At 37.9% G+C, this 14,449-nt stretch overlaps 1 protein-coding gene across 5 annotated transcripts in view; it reads right to left on the minus strand.

Moving 5' to 3' along the window:
* Pbx3 (pre B cell leukemia homeobox 3) overlaps positions 1 to 14,449 on the minus strand; it is a 200,589-nt gene that overhangs the window by 43,309 nt on the left and 142,831 nt on the right. For 4 of the 5 annotated variants that reach the window (NM_001290576.1, NM_016768.2, XM_006497782.2 and 1 more), the window contains exon 3: positions 9,640 to 9,881. The exons of the other annotated variant lie outside the window; for it this stretch is intronic. In NM_001290576.1, the coding sequence (NP_001277505.1) occupies positions 9,640 to 9,881 (242 nt within the window). The remainder of the gene's footprint in view (positions 1 to 9,639; positions 9,882 to 14,449) is intronic. 5 annotated transcript variants of the gene reach the window in all.

A 14,449-nucleotide genomic window follows, 5' to 3' on the forward strand; every position in this document is an offset into this window, starting at 1 on the left:
ATGTTTTAAATGGTGAGAAATTGTTTTTTGTGAGTAGTGACTGAGTTACAGGGTTCTTCAGAGTAGATTGTACAGGACACACTGCAGACAGCCAATAAACACCTACAGGCTGATAGGCTTTTGTACCACAAGTCAAGAGTGAGGGTAAGACTGGTTAACATCTATAAAACCAGCACCCTGAACCCATAATCAAAGGCATCTGACTTGCAGCCCTGGGAGAGGATAACTTAGGAAGTTAGTCTCTCCTGAAACTGTGTGCAGTTGTGTATTTCTGAGTTGTGTATTTCTGGTTTGTTTCCTTTTTAGAATCTAAAATAGTCTATAAAATTTAAAAGGCCAGTAGTTATTGTCCTAACATTCAGTAATTTCTAATAAACAGTAAAATATTAAGGATTTCTGTAGATTAAATACAGTTCTTAGGCTGGGCATGGTAGTGCATGCCTTTAATTTCAGCATTCAGATGAGGCAAATCTCCCTGAGTTTGAAGTAGCCTGGTCTACAAAGTGAATTCCAGGCTAGCTTGGGTTACAAAGAGAGGCACTGACTCAGAAAGGAATAAAAAATAAACAAAAGAGTCTTTCTATCTTTAAGAAAAACAAATTTTAAAAAGTAAATTAAGATTTACCGGCTACATCATCAACTTGGATTTACACCAAGCAGAAAGCAAGTGGCCATGTGGTCAAGAAAGACATGTATATATTTTCTCCTGTACGTTCCCTAAGGGAATGCTTATAATGTTTCTAAATCGTATAATATGACAACCTCAGCCTCTAGTTTTCTCATAAGTAAAATGAAAAAATGTTGAACTATTTCTCACAGGATTAGCGAATTCTATAGTTCCATAGAATGTTAACAGATGGTCCAAAGGTACAGTATGTTTGGAAAGTGATGAGCTAACTGAAGCTGTGAAATATATTTTTGCAGGGCTCCTGGGTGTTTCTATGCCGACATATGTGCACACTAAATCCCTAAGGACAGCCTTTCTAACTTTACTCATAATTGGCCGCAAGACTTCGTATCTTGGGAACAGTGCTTCCCAATAAAACATAGAGTGAGTCACAAGGGGTTTTATTCTTCACAAGCCAACATTTAAAAAACAGGGTAAAACTAACTTTAATGATATATCTTATTCAAACAACTCATGAATAACATTTCAATACCAATGCTTTAAAACTGTCATTGAGGTACTTCATATCCTTTTCTGTACACTTTCAATCCCAACTTGGACCAGCCTAACTTAACATACTTCACTAGCTACCTGTGGCTAATGGCTCCTGACTATTGCATGGGGATGCACAGAGTTAGACCATTTTGTGGAACGATGAGCTTGGTAATCCTTGACTTATCAGACAGACAACAAAGAAATATCACAACCACACTGTCACATAAACACATAGGCCATTCTTGTTCTGGAACATTCTTGGTGAAAATTACAGATAGTCCATCTTATTACATCTTAGCCTTCAAGCATCTACTATCCCACATGACAAAGGGCAAATATGCAGAACACACTTCTGCGTACCAAAGAGTGACTAACTCAAGAAAACCCATTGTATGGTTAAAATCAGTTTGCTCACTTTATCCCAGAATGCTATTTTTTATAAGAAAACAGATAAATTATTATTATTTAGAGTTGGACATTTGTCTGTTTTCTCAAAAATGAATCAAGTCAGTCAGGCAATCCATCACGTAGAACTAAACAGCTTATAGAATTTGAACCAATGATAAAATGTTAGTTTTCAAATGAAAATTTCGATTTCTGAAAACCTGTGACCCTGACAGTTTCCCTGGGGACTGACAGTGTTGACATGGGTGTGTGTGTGTGTGTGTGTGTCTATTTTCATAGTGTATAATACTGATGTGTATTATACACACAAGATATCCCAATACAGTGAGCTAATACTTCTAAAATAATCAATGCATCAATGCACTATACTACAAAAGCATGCATAGGGAGAAAATCTATTCAAACTACAAATAGATTAATGGGTTCCCACGGAACAGAGCACGTGCTCATTCATACAGTTTCAGATTACCCCCTGTCGTGTTTGGGTGGATGGAAGAGGATATCCACAATTTTCTGAAAAGGCCACTGATGTCTGGCTATCTCTCCTCTCTTCCAATGTGTAAGCCCAGAAATCCCTTCTAAACTTCAACTGTATGACAACTGATTGATTAGGGGAGTGAATGCATGAATAAAGCTCACCTCACCCATGCCTAGGATTAGTGTCTGTAAAAGGTAGAAGCAATGTTCTTCTCAGAAATGTTTGAAGGGGTTTTTGTTGTTGTTGGCTTTTTTTTTTTTTTTTTTTTTTTTTAGTCAGGGTTTCACTATCTCACCCTGGCATACCTGGAACTTCCTAAACCAGGCTGGCCTCAAACACACAGAAATCCACATGCCTCTTCCTTTGAAATATTGGGATTAAAGATATAGGTTGTCACCACACCCAGCTGAAGGTTTTTAAAAAAAAAAGTAAAAATTTAAAAATCTGGCTAACGTGTAATACTTGCTGTTAATTTTTTAAATGATGAATGAAGACTTGAGTTTTCCTATTATAATAAATGTTGATAGAATCTACCAACCAAAAGCTTCCAGGGGGTGGGGGTCTTCAGAAGTTTTAAAAGTCTAAGTCCTGCAAATGCACACTGAGAAACAATGTGGCTGGAGTATAAACGGGGTTCTAGGGTTCTCACCATACTCTGCAGATTTCTATAAACCTGCTTATACATTATGGTTGCAGGGTTTATGTCACTGTAAGTAATTCAAGACATTATGAAAATGATCCTTGAAATATTAGCTCTCTTTGTTCTTGTCTAAATTTTACCCTCTCCAGGATGAATATTTTCTTTGTGGTTCCTAATAGGCATCCAGAGACTCCCAGGAAAGAAAGAGAAAAAGGTTAAAAGAAAAAAAATTGCATTTAAAAACTCATAATTTCCGAAAACATTTGCTGAACGTCTCACAACTTATTAAACGAAGCCAACTATGAATGAAAATGCTGATGAGCAATTTGGCATTAGCCCAGCACTCAGAGAACTCAGAGCTTTTCTTTAAGCCAGTAGTTCATACATGATTAATTAGAACATCTCATTTATGTGTGTGCACTTTAGCTCATTACTCTAAGTAAAATTCGTTAAGTATTTACATTTAGATAATTAAAATCTGGGTACACCCTTAAGAAAGATGCATACACTTTAGACAAAGTGATATTTTTTTCCCTACACCACCGAAAGTAAATTACAGCCTCATTTTCGGCATCATCTGTACTGGCTTCAGAGGAAAGCACAGCAGTGCCTCATCATCTACTCTTTAAAAAGGTGTACTTTCATAAAAGTGTATAACAGAGTGGGTGCCCAAATGACTGCAGAGCTGTTAGGAAAGTTCACCCAAACAGATGCTGGTCCTGATGCTCACACTGCACTCACCCCGCAGATGTCCACGCGCCTCCCTGCATCCAAGACAACATCACACATAGAGACACTTTTCATCACTTTAGTTTGCCAGGTGGAATTATCAGTTAAAAACTTGCTAGTAAATATTTGTAATATAAATGCAAATTTACCTTGATTAACTAGAATATTTAGGAAAAGGAGTTTGGATTTTTTTGAACTTTCTGATGAGAATATTAGCAGAACCTCCTATTTCTTTCAATCTATCCACTAAAAAGTAGGATGAATTTCTGTGTTTTAAAATATACACTATGTTGATGCATTTTATATAATCATGAAAAGTTTCATCTGATAAAATATTTTAATCAATCCTCCTTATAAGTTCTTTTCCTCATCATTTACTCCTTTCTCTTTAGAAAACAGAAACCAACTGATAACCTAGGATTTAAAATATTTAGATTCTAGATAATGTTCTGGTAATATTTTTTAGTTGGTAAACTGTCTCCTTGACAGCCAAATATATTTGATTTATATGCAAATCTAAAGTTTTCAGTAGTTCTTGCAAATTTTTTGATGGCACTTTTTTCAGTTGAAAATCATTCTGTTCCTTTAAATTCATATAATTGAATATAAAACTGTAAGATCAGATAGAGGACAAACATTTTAAAGAAAAAATTTTAAACAGTTTGGTGATCAATTCTAAAAACTGAATCAGTCTAGTAAGATTAGTGTTGGCAACAGTTCCTACAACTCTAAAACCTCCTTTTGATGAACTAACTCTCTCTTAAAGGTAGATGCCCGTCAGGTGTGATTTGCATGCTTATAGTCCTAGTTATTTCCAAATTGAAACAGACGATTCACTGAACCCAAGAATTTGAGCCCAGCCTCAAGAGCACAGTGAGACCCCATTACAAACAGTAGTTGCCCTAAAGTCTGATTTCCACTATTCAGTTTCTAAATGCTTTGATCACCTCATATGACCTTACTCTAATGTTAAAGATTTTCATATTCATTGAATGCTTATGAAATCTACAAATTCTTATCTGAGGATAAAAGTTAACATTAAAAGATCTTGTATAAGCCAGCTGGAATGAGATCAGTATACAGCCAACCAACCAGTAACTTACTTAGAGAAAAAGAGAAGAATATGCAAATATTCCTTCCAAGCAAGAAAAACCTTGGCATGAAAGCTAGTGGGTAAAACTTGGCTGCATATGCTGGCATATGCCTGTAATCTCAGCTGCTCAGAAGGCTGAAGCGAGAGGATCACAAGTTCAAGGGCAGCCTTGGTAACTCAGCTAGTCTTAATACAAAGTCACAGGGGCTAGAGTAGAACACTTGCTCAGCACATCTGAGACCTTAAAGCAAGGCACTTCCCCTGAAGCAAGAGGTGAAAAGAGCCTAGCTAGAGAGACTGAAATATAAAATTTACACCAGCTAGTGCCCTTCGTTTATCTACATAGCTATTAGGAAAGGCAAAGTGGAATGAGGCATTTGTGGTAACACAGCAATATATCAGCACCTTTTTTGCCACTACCACAAATTAAACCTAGAACTACATACCCGCTGAAGGGATTCTTCACTGAGCTACATCCTCCAGTGGTAACATCAGCATTTTTAACCTGATAAAATTCCTTTAAAAGCAAAGGTGATTTTTTTTTTGCCAGCAAATTTAAATATATAACTTAGGGATAGTCCAAAACCACAAATATAGCCTTTACTTTGGCTTAAATTCTTCCACCCTCCATTTCCCAGGAGTCTCAAGTTCTTTGTAGCCTTTTGCTACTGTAAACAGTACCTGGATTTAGTGCATTCAGTTTTGTCTGGTTCTAGTGCTTTAGTGGATTCAGGATGAATTCAAGGAGCAGGTTTCTAGTTGCTTAAGAAAGGTTGGGAACCTTACAATATTTTTGCCTTCAGCAAAAATGTATTTCAATATAATTATAGTAGATAGCTTTCAATGTGTCATCTCTATTATAGCAGCTGTAAATTACAGCATGAATTGCCTGTATACAAGCATTTCTTCTGCTACAAGCAGAGTGGAAGAGCTGCATTGAGCATGATATATCTTTTCCTCTTCAACTGAGGACAAACACTGAGGTCAAATTTCATTTGCAAAACCAGTGTGTCCATTCTCTTTTGGTAGCAAGGTAGAGAAACCAAGAAAGCACAGCTCATCTGAGAGCTTCAGTTCTTACAAACCAGACTCATTAGCACCCATGGCTTATGTTCATTCAGAATTCATCTATTCTAACATCTGGGACTCTAGTCGTAGGTACATATTTGAAAAATACAGTAAAGGTATTTTCTAAGACTTGTAGCTAATCAAGAAGATGGAGGCTTGTCTCTCAACAAAAAAGAGCAATAAACTCAAGATGAAGTATTGCAAGGTGTTTGCTGAAAGCCTTGGAAAACTATCAAATCCCAACTAGGTGTCAGATCAATGAGACCAAAGTAGAATGGTATTGTTTCCTGCTGAATGATGGTAATATTAAAAAACCCTCACTGTAACACACAGCCAGTATGTAATATTTCAGAAACATTTATAACTGAAGTTGGATGATTATCCCAAAATTCATTAAATTTCCAAATCTATGAAACAGAGATACAAGATCAAAGAACATTTTCTGGAGGGGAAAAGAATAGAATTCTACAGATAATCCATGCCTAATATGTAAAGCTGAACCTTGTAGCTCAGATTTGATTTTGCTCCTGCTGTAGCTTGCTCAGCTGTGACTGTGGCTGTGCTTGTAACTTGTAGGGTTCTTTAATTTACTGCAGTGGTGATGTTTGTTAATTTTATGGCAATCTAAATCTGAGTAGGCCTCAGATACATTTTCATTACAGCTTCATTGCAAAACACAGCAGAGTAAATACTGCTTAAGATTCTGGTGTAGCTTATTTCTCTGGGACTCACAGAATCTGCCTTGATGAACAAGGCCTTCCTAATTCCTAGTTCCTGATAAACGTTCTGCCATTTGGCATTCCCGTGATCACTTTTAAGAAGAAAATATGATTTTTGGAAAACCTTTTTTTTTTTTTTTTTGCTTTCAATATAGTTTATTCTGATGAAGTTACAAAGTAGATACAAAATACGGAAAGTCTTTAAGATACTTGTTTTCATCTTGTTCCCATTTCAAACAAACACCAACATGGGCTGATCCTTGGATGCCTGACTATGATGGCCTGTATTATTTTCCAGCTCTTTGTGTGACAATAAAACTCAATAAACAAGGATGGCCTATGATCAGGAACTGATCTGATGCCTGACTCTGACACTGATGTGTGATCCTGAACAATCAACTCATCTAGAGAATGGAAATACAATATGATCTACTTTAGATGCCATGCCTTCCCCTTACTTAACACTACTTAGCCATTCAAGTAACCAAAGCCCCTTGTTCTTGTCCAAACAAAGGGAAATCTCTTCCTCTAAAACAGCGCTGGCAGAGACACTGTGCTAAAGCTGTCCAAAACCAACACAAGAGGTGAAACACCACAATTTCATCTGTAAACAGCTGAGACTACAAGACAAAGTTTGTAAACTACAGTCCTGCTAAGTCTATCAACACTTCATCATAATCTGTCTGTTCATAGTGCTGCACAGACTCCACATGTCTATACGTGTCCTTCTGACATGTTAAAAACGAGGAAGGAAATATACATTGAAATATCCATGAAACTACTAACTGTATGCAGAAACACAATCCATTATAACATTTAAATTTGATATTCCTTATTTTCTATTTAATTCAAACACAATCTTTTAGTCTATGCAGAACTTGTATATAGTGTGCATTTTTTAAGGCAAAATGTATGAGCGCGCGCACACACGCACACACACACACACACACACACACACACACACACACCCCTAGTGAGCTGACTCTGGTATGAGTTGACATTGAAGTTACTAAAGTCTCTTGGAAGACTATTAGGACATTTATAAGATAAGACTGAGTCCTTGCCTTCCATTGATGCCAGCTTTACCCAGCCTCTAACAGGGTGATCTGGATGAAGTAGTGAGTCTGGTGCAAAGAAAGAGTACTGTGACAGGGACAGTCAGGACTGACCAGAACAGTGATGCCATTTGGCTTCAATACACCCGTTGCTATGCAAGGTGACTAGTGGCAGTTGCCTGGAAAATATGCATAGATCTATTTAGCATAAAGTTATACAATTAGGATTATACTACAAATTAGAACCATTTTCTACTGTTTATGCTCAGGGCAACCTTTCAACCATGAGTTATTTTGTTTATTCTCAATTATTCACATCAAGTCAGAAAACTGGATTTTTTTTTCATACACAATAATTTTTCCAAAGTTCTTATCTGAACATTCTCTTCCAAAATGTATGCTTGCAAATGAAACATACTTTTGAATACCAGAAAGTTCTGCTCAGAAAATAGAAAATTTTGTAGCATTAATTTGCATTTCATTTTAATATACACTATATGTATCTTTCTACTCTTCCTTAAAATGCTCACCCCTGGGATAAAGATGTAGCATTTGTTTAATACCATCATGCTCAGAATGTAAGAAAAGGCAAAGGTAGGGACCAACATATACAATTGAAACTCTTCAGAGAACTGTAATAAAAGAGTGGTTTCCAGGGATCAATAGAGTAGGAGTGAAGAGGGGAGGGGGAGAAAGCAGAAGAGTGAGAGGCAGGGGGAACAGAGACAGAGACAGAGACAGAGACAGAGACAGAGACAGAGAGGGCACACAACAAGGATTGTTAGGGCAATGGGCATGCTCTCTGGTGCTATAAGCTTATGCATCTGTCCAAGTGCACAGACTGTGTGAGACCAAGAGAGCTCCCTAAGAGAATGTGGACCCTGGGTGCTGATGTGTCAGTGCTGGTTCATGAGCTGTAACAGACAGACCTCTCTAGCAGGCCGTGGTGCTAAGTAAGCCATGCAGATGTGGGAACAGTGGAGACATCTCTGAGAAAAGACTGCTGTGATCCTAAAACTGCCCTTAGACTTTCTTTTCTTTAAGGCAAAGACAAGTTCCCAGGAACACTCTCCACCTCACAAACACACAAAAAGTTCCCACTAAAGTGTATGGGCATTTTGAATAACTGCCAACATATAGTATTTGTGGATAAAATTATATATTTAAAAAGTGAAGGGAAAAGTCAGTTGAGATTGGCAGGATGCTGACTGCTTATCTGAGCAACAACTCTATGGTATCGCCTGCATGAAGTGCTGCTGTTTTATGTGAGACAGTAGTCTAGCTTTGCTGTTCAGGCTGGGCTTAAATTCCTGATCAGAAGCAACTGTCTTGCCTTAGTGTCCCCAGTAGCTGAGACTAGAGACAGGCAACTCCACCAGCTTATTGTTTTGACCCCCAAATATGGCAATTTTACAGGATTCATCCTAACTGACCTCTTTACTTTTGTATATGTTCAAAAGTTGACATTATAGTGGATCTTCTAAAAGACCTTTCAAATGAGAATCCAGGCTGAGTGAGAAGTCGTTAAACTAAGGATTTTAACTTTAAATCACTAACTTAAATATGTTGAAAATTGACCACCCACATTTTACCATGTTACACTGAATCCAGGAACCACTTATTTAGGGTTAAACTAGGAATGTGATTTTCTGTTGCTGGCACATAGTACAATAACATAGCTTAAACTCAGATACTTGAGGCTCAATGAAGTATGGCCAATAAGTTTGCTGAGACTTTTAATCTTTAGTCTTTGTGATCAGGGGTTTAGCACACAATGCCTGGTCTGCCCTGCCCTGTTACAATCACAATTAAACAGGAGGCCTCATCCTCAGATGATCCTAGAAACTCCTTCCACATAGCCTAGCACACTCCATAGAATTAATTCCTAGGAGGATCCTAGAACTCTGAGTACATCAAAAGCTCACAAAGCAAGGATGCTTCTTCCCCTTTTATGAACAAAGCCAGTGCCTAGGTCCAATTCGACAGAGTTCTTCAGGGCACCAAGTGAGAGGTTAGCAAGAAGGAAGGGCTTGCAGGTGTGGTGGTTAGGGATGAATGTGAGGAGTGAGGAAACTGAGACAATGGAATAGAGGGTTAGCTTTGCACCGAAAGCTCAAAGCACCTTCATTTCATGACTCCCACAAATCCCTTGGTTTTGTACATGCATCATCGTTGCTTATTTTAGTCTATGTGTTAACACCTACCCCTTATGGCCCTCGGAATTGGTTAGTACGGTCTAGTAGAAGAGCAATAGAGGGTTTGTGCAGGACTGAGAGTGGCGGCTGCTGACCTGTTCATATTTCTCCAGTTCTGTGTGATAGATTTGTCTGATCTGGGTCAATTTGGCTCTGTAATCTGAGTGTTCAATAGAGTTATCTGAAGAACCTCCAGAGGCTGCCGCGGCTGCAGCTGCTGCCGCCGATCCCCCACCTTTCTCAGGACCTGAAACCCCTTCTGCCAAAAGCATATTGTCCAGTCTCATTAGCTGGGGGTCGGGAGGGTCTTCCTCCTGGGCTCCTCTGATGCTGAGACCTTCAAGGAGAGAGAAAGACAGAAGAAGCGAGAGACAGAGGACAAACAGTGTGAGTATTTTGTTTATTTGAGAAAATGATCAAACAACATCAGTGTACTACAACTCATGCTGAGAGCTTCACGGCTCACATTTGATAAACAAGCTTGGCTATGAGAATTGTTTTCAAAACACATTTACATGCATCCTAGGACCCCTAATACTCCCCCTTTTGATGTAACTCCAACTTGGACTCTTTAAAAGAGATAAACCTGACTTCTTAGAATATTCTGATTATCTAAATTTCAGCTGTAAATGATTTATGCATAAAGTAGGAAGGAGTTCCTAAAAAGAAGAAAATAATGCAGACATACAATCATCAAAGTGTGCTTAACCTGTCTCTCTGTACAGTCAGAGAAACAGAATTGAAAACCCACATAAAATAATGTTAATTTACAAGCCGTTTTAAAAATTGGGCAGTAATCAGGACTAGATGTCTTTCTATCACACAATCTCAAAAACAAGATACATTCAGTATAAAGTGATTAACTAGACTTAAATACATATTAAAATGGTATTGTTAGGCACATGCCAGAGGACTGCACAAAGACACCAAATAGAGTTTAAAATGTGCCACTGACACAGCAATTGAGTACTGGGTACAGTAGCCTCAATCTCATTCTGCTTTTAAATCAAGAACCTCCAAGTGATGCCAGTCAGCAACCTCTTCTGAGTACTATAGATCACAGCTGACAATTCATAGGTTTAATCAGGTCACACAGGCTTTCTGCCAACATGTTTTCAACAACACAGAAGACAAAGTTTTAAAATAATTATCATGGTATAAAAAGCACTGGAGTCATGACAGCTCAAAATCAGCATTTTCATTAATGTGTAACACAATCTAAACTATCCCAGCCCAATTAACCTCTGTAAATCTGTTCAGAAGCAGGTTCCCCGCACTAGTTACAAGCCATAGGGAGGGGGAGTTGGCATCTCACATGTTTGCATTTGGATTCTGCCTCTTGCTCGTGTGCCTGTTGTTTATCCACAGTAGCATACACTCTGTGTCTGGTGTAACTTACATGACAGTAACATCTATAAGCTGCCAAGTATTCAGCTGATCACCAGTTCTGAGATTTCGTACACTAACCTACATGTACCGTCAATTCTTTTACGAACAGACTTCATCCACAGACGCCCTGAATTATCCTCACAGCATGACAGAGCTCTTGCTTGCTTTGGCTCAAATACACAACTTTGATTTCCTCCCCCCAAACATTTTAAAGCTGTCACTTTTGCTTAAAAATAATTTCAACTGAATAATATAACTAAGTCACCATAATTTAAAATTATATAAGTTGCCAGTTCAGAGACAAGTAAGATTTAAAAATTATAACATATGAAGGCAATAAATTCATTTAGGAAAACCAAAAGTTAGATAACTCTTTAAGCTAAAATCTCTTTGCTGATAGCAAGAAAGACAAACATGTATTTGCTAATTATTGGGGGACTAAAAAGAACTGCCTCATTGTTCTAGAACTGCTCCATATTGGCTAAGTTTGTGTTTTCTACTTAACGTCTTTCTTTTCTTCCTTCTAAAACTCTAAAATGTTTGAAGTCTTAAGACCATATGACTGGGACCAACTCCTGGCTTACACACCTCATTCTCATGCCCTGGTGTAAGTGAGCTTCCTGGATGACTTCCTCTTGCACTTCCAGTTCTGTTTAATTGTAAATCAAGTTAGGCTCCTTATATTTATCTGTTTTAAGTCAATTTTTACTCACTTTTTTTGTGGGGGAGGTGCTTATTTCTCCTCATTTCTAGATAAGTATATGTCTTCTAAAAAGGGGGATATATATTTTCTGTGTTGGTGAGTGATAGTGTCTTACTACATAGCTCAAGACTGATCCCCCTGCCTTTCCCTTCTGAGGCTGGGATTACCTACAGGTGTGAGCCACCATACCTAGCTGTAATGTGTATATTTTTAAAAGATGACTTCAAGTTTCTGTAAGGTTTCTAATTTCCCCGTTATATTTAAGCACATGAGGCTCTTTCCCTCATGGCATGTGGTAAGGTCCTTTAGCAGTACATCAATAGCCAGAGTTAAAATTATTACACTTCTTGAGTTCCCTGCACAGTGTGGCACACAGGAGTAGATGTTCAATGACCAATACACCAGGGAAACAGACCATGAGGAAGAGGAAATGTGTCAGGACTACGAAAGGCATGAAGTGACTAGGTACCTGTGGCAATCTGATAACACTTAATATTGTATATAGACCAACACTGTGCTACTAAGAGGCTCAGTAACAGTGGCCACAAGAAAATATATAAGAACATATTGTAAAAACTCTAATACTTTCTTATACTGCCTACTTTCTAAAACCATAAGTAAACCATCATGTGCATGCCTCAAGAACAAGAAAGCTGTCTTAACAAAATCCTTCTGCACTTACTTTCTAAATTATGTGCATCAAATCCCATGAGAAAAATCATTTCCTATCAGAAACTTCATACCCTGTCAATAAAAAGAACTGAAGAGCATTGTGCAATTAGGCAGCATTGAGAAGGCTGTTTATCAATAATAAAGTTACTTTCAAAACTGTAGTTTGAAAAGTGAAAATACTTCCTTATTAAGCAAAGAAATAATTATGGGATGCCTAAGCAGTAATACTTGACTTGTAAAGTTACTTTCCGTTTGAATACTTGTATTTGTGTCTTTATTTAATTTCTCAGGCTCCCTAGCTCTCTAGCACTACTACTACTAGGCTCTCTAACCTCCCTAGGGTGCACATGGCTTCCAATCACAACATCTACTCCTCTGGGCACCTATAAACATTTTTAAGAACATAGATTTGCAGAAAGGCCAGAATGAATCAGCCCATGGCATCAAAAGGTCCTGGTAACTTCCCACTGAAACAACAATTAAAAATTTTCAATTCAAAACATGTGTATTCTGGAGCACAAAAATAGGCTTATAAAGTTTTACATCAAGGCTTTTGGTTATCATAGCATATTATTAAGTTTTGTTTTGTAAACTCCATTTACAGTCTACTTATAGCCATGGCATTCATTTCAGTATCCACAAGATCGAGACAAATCATACAAACACAGTAAAACATTGTTTAACAATGAACTTGGCTTTGTTATAAGCACACAGTTTTTGCATATCTTTCAGCAAATCCTAATTAGCTGTCTTTCAACACGCTGTGCACCTGCCCCACAGATAATGGGAGAGAGCATCTGCATAGACAACTGCATCTGAGGGCAATAAATAAATTACGGGTCAAAATTATTATAAAGCTTTCTCCAAATACACACACACCCTTCACAATACTAAGCTGCAGATGTGAAAAGTACCTACAGCCCACTCAAATGGTATGATTACGGGGCTGTTGCAGTTCAATAATCTGACTGTAATTCAGGCATTTTCAACAGCTCATTAAGGGTTCATTAATATATAGGCGAGCTTTTGAATTATAAATAAGTAGATTAGGAATCTGCATTGGCTGGATTGTACAGTGCTAGCCTCCAGCAGCACAACACTATCTACAACAAGGCTTGACCTGAGAGAAGATACAAACTTGGGTCACTAAGCTTTGTGGCTCTCTCTTTTCAAGGACCAAAGCCACTAGGCTATGAGTAAGCTCTGTCTGTCCAGGACCAGAGTGGCTTCAGATCACAGCGACTGCAGATATGTCATTCACATGCTAGGTCCTGCCCTACAGCATCTCCATCCACAATTTTAAAACAGCAATGAATAAAAGTGAGGAAACCATTTTGTTGGTAGAATATGTTATTCCCCCAAAAATGAAACATTATTGTAGAAACTTGGGTTTCTTCCCTAATAAGCAGACTATAAAACAAGACTAACTATACACAAAGCTTGGCCTATAAGGTCTCTGTGTTTTTTTCTGACACACATATTTTTGGTTCATTTGCCTTCCATGCTGCAGATGTAGCTCAGAGGACAGTAGTTTAGCTGAATAATGTAAACAAAGCCAGATCAGATATCTTCAACAGGGCTTGAATTGTTGAGGCTTTAAAACAAGTAACAATTCTAGCATTTCCAGCTGCTCTTATAATTTTGCACAGGTTTTATTTTGTGTCTGTTATGTACTAAGCAAGACTGTGGTCAGAAGCTATGAACCTGACTAATGACAATACCAACTCCATTTTAAAAATTCAAGTCAGCCATCATTTGAGAAATCTAACCACATTATGAAGATTAATATAAACAAGCTTCTACCCAAACACAGGAAACAAACAAACAAAAACCCTGCCTGACGCCTGTAAGGAAGCTGTTAGAGTATGGCACAGAGAGCCTAGAGACAGAATGCCGTTGCATTATTGTATAATTATTGTATGATTCTATTTGAAACTATTAGTTTTTAAATTGGTTTAAATTGTCAAATAATCTGGAAACAAAGTAGAGAAAGGTATTGACAAACTCTGTGTACCACTGACAAGAGGAGATGTGGGAGTTGAGGGATTAGAGGGGGAGGTGAGAGGCTGTGGTTCTCAGGAGAAACAGTGGGAAGAGTAGAGACAGAACTAAGGGCACCAAACCCTTAAATGAAGAGAAAA

Source organism: Mus musculus, chromosome 2 (genome assembly GCF_000001635.26).
Source record: "Mus musculus strain C57BL/6J chromosome 2, GRCm38.p6 C57BL/6J".
In the NCBI taxonomy this organism is placed as follows: Eukaryota; Metazoa; Chordata; class Mammalia; order Rodentia; family Muridae; genus Mus; species Mus musculus.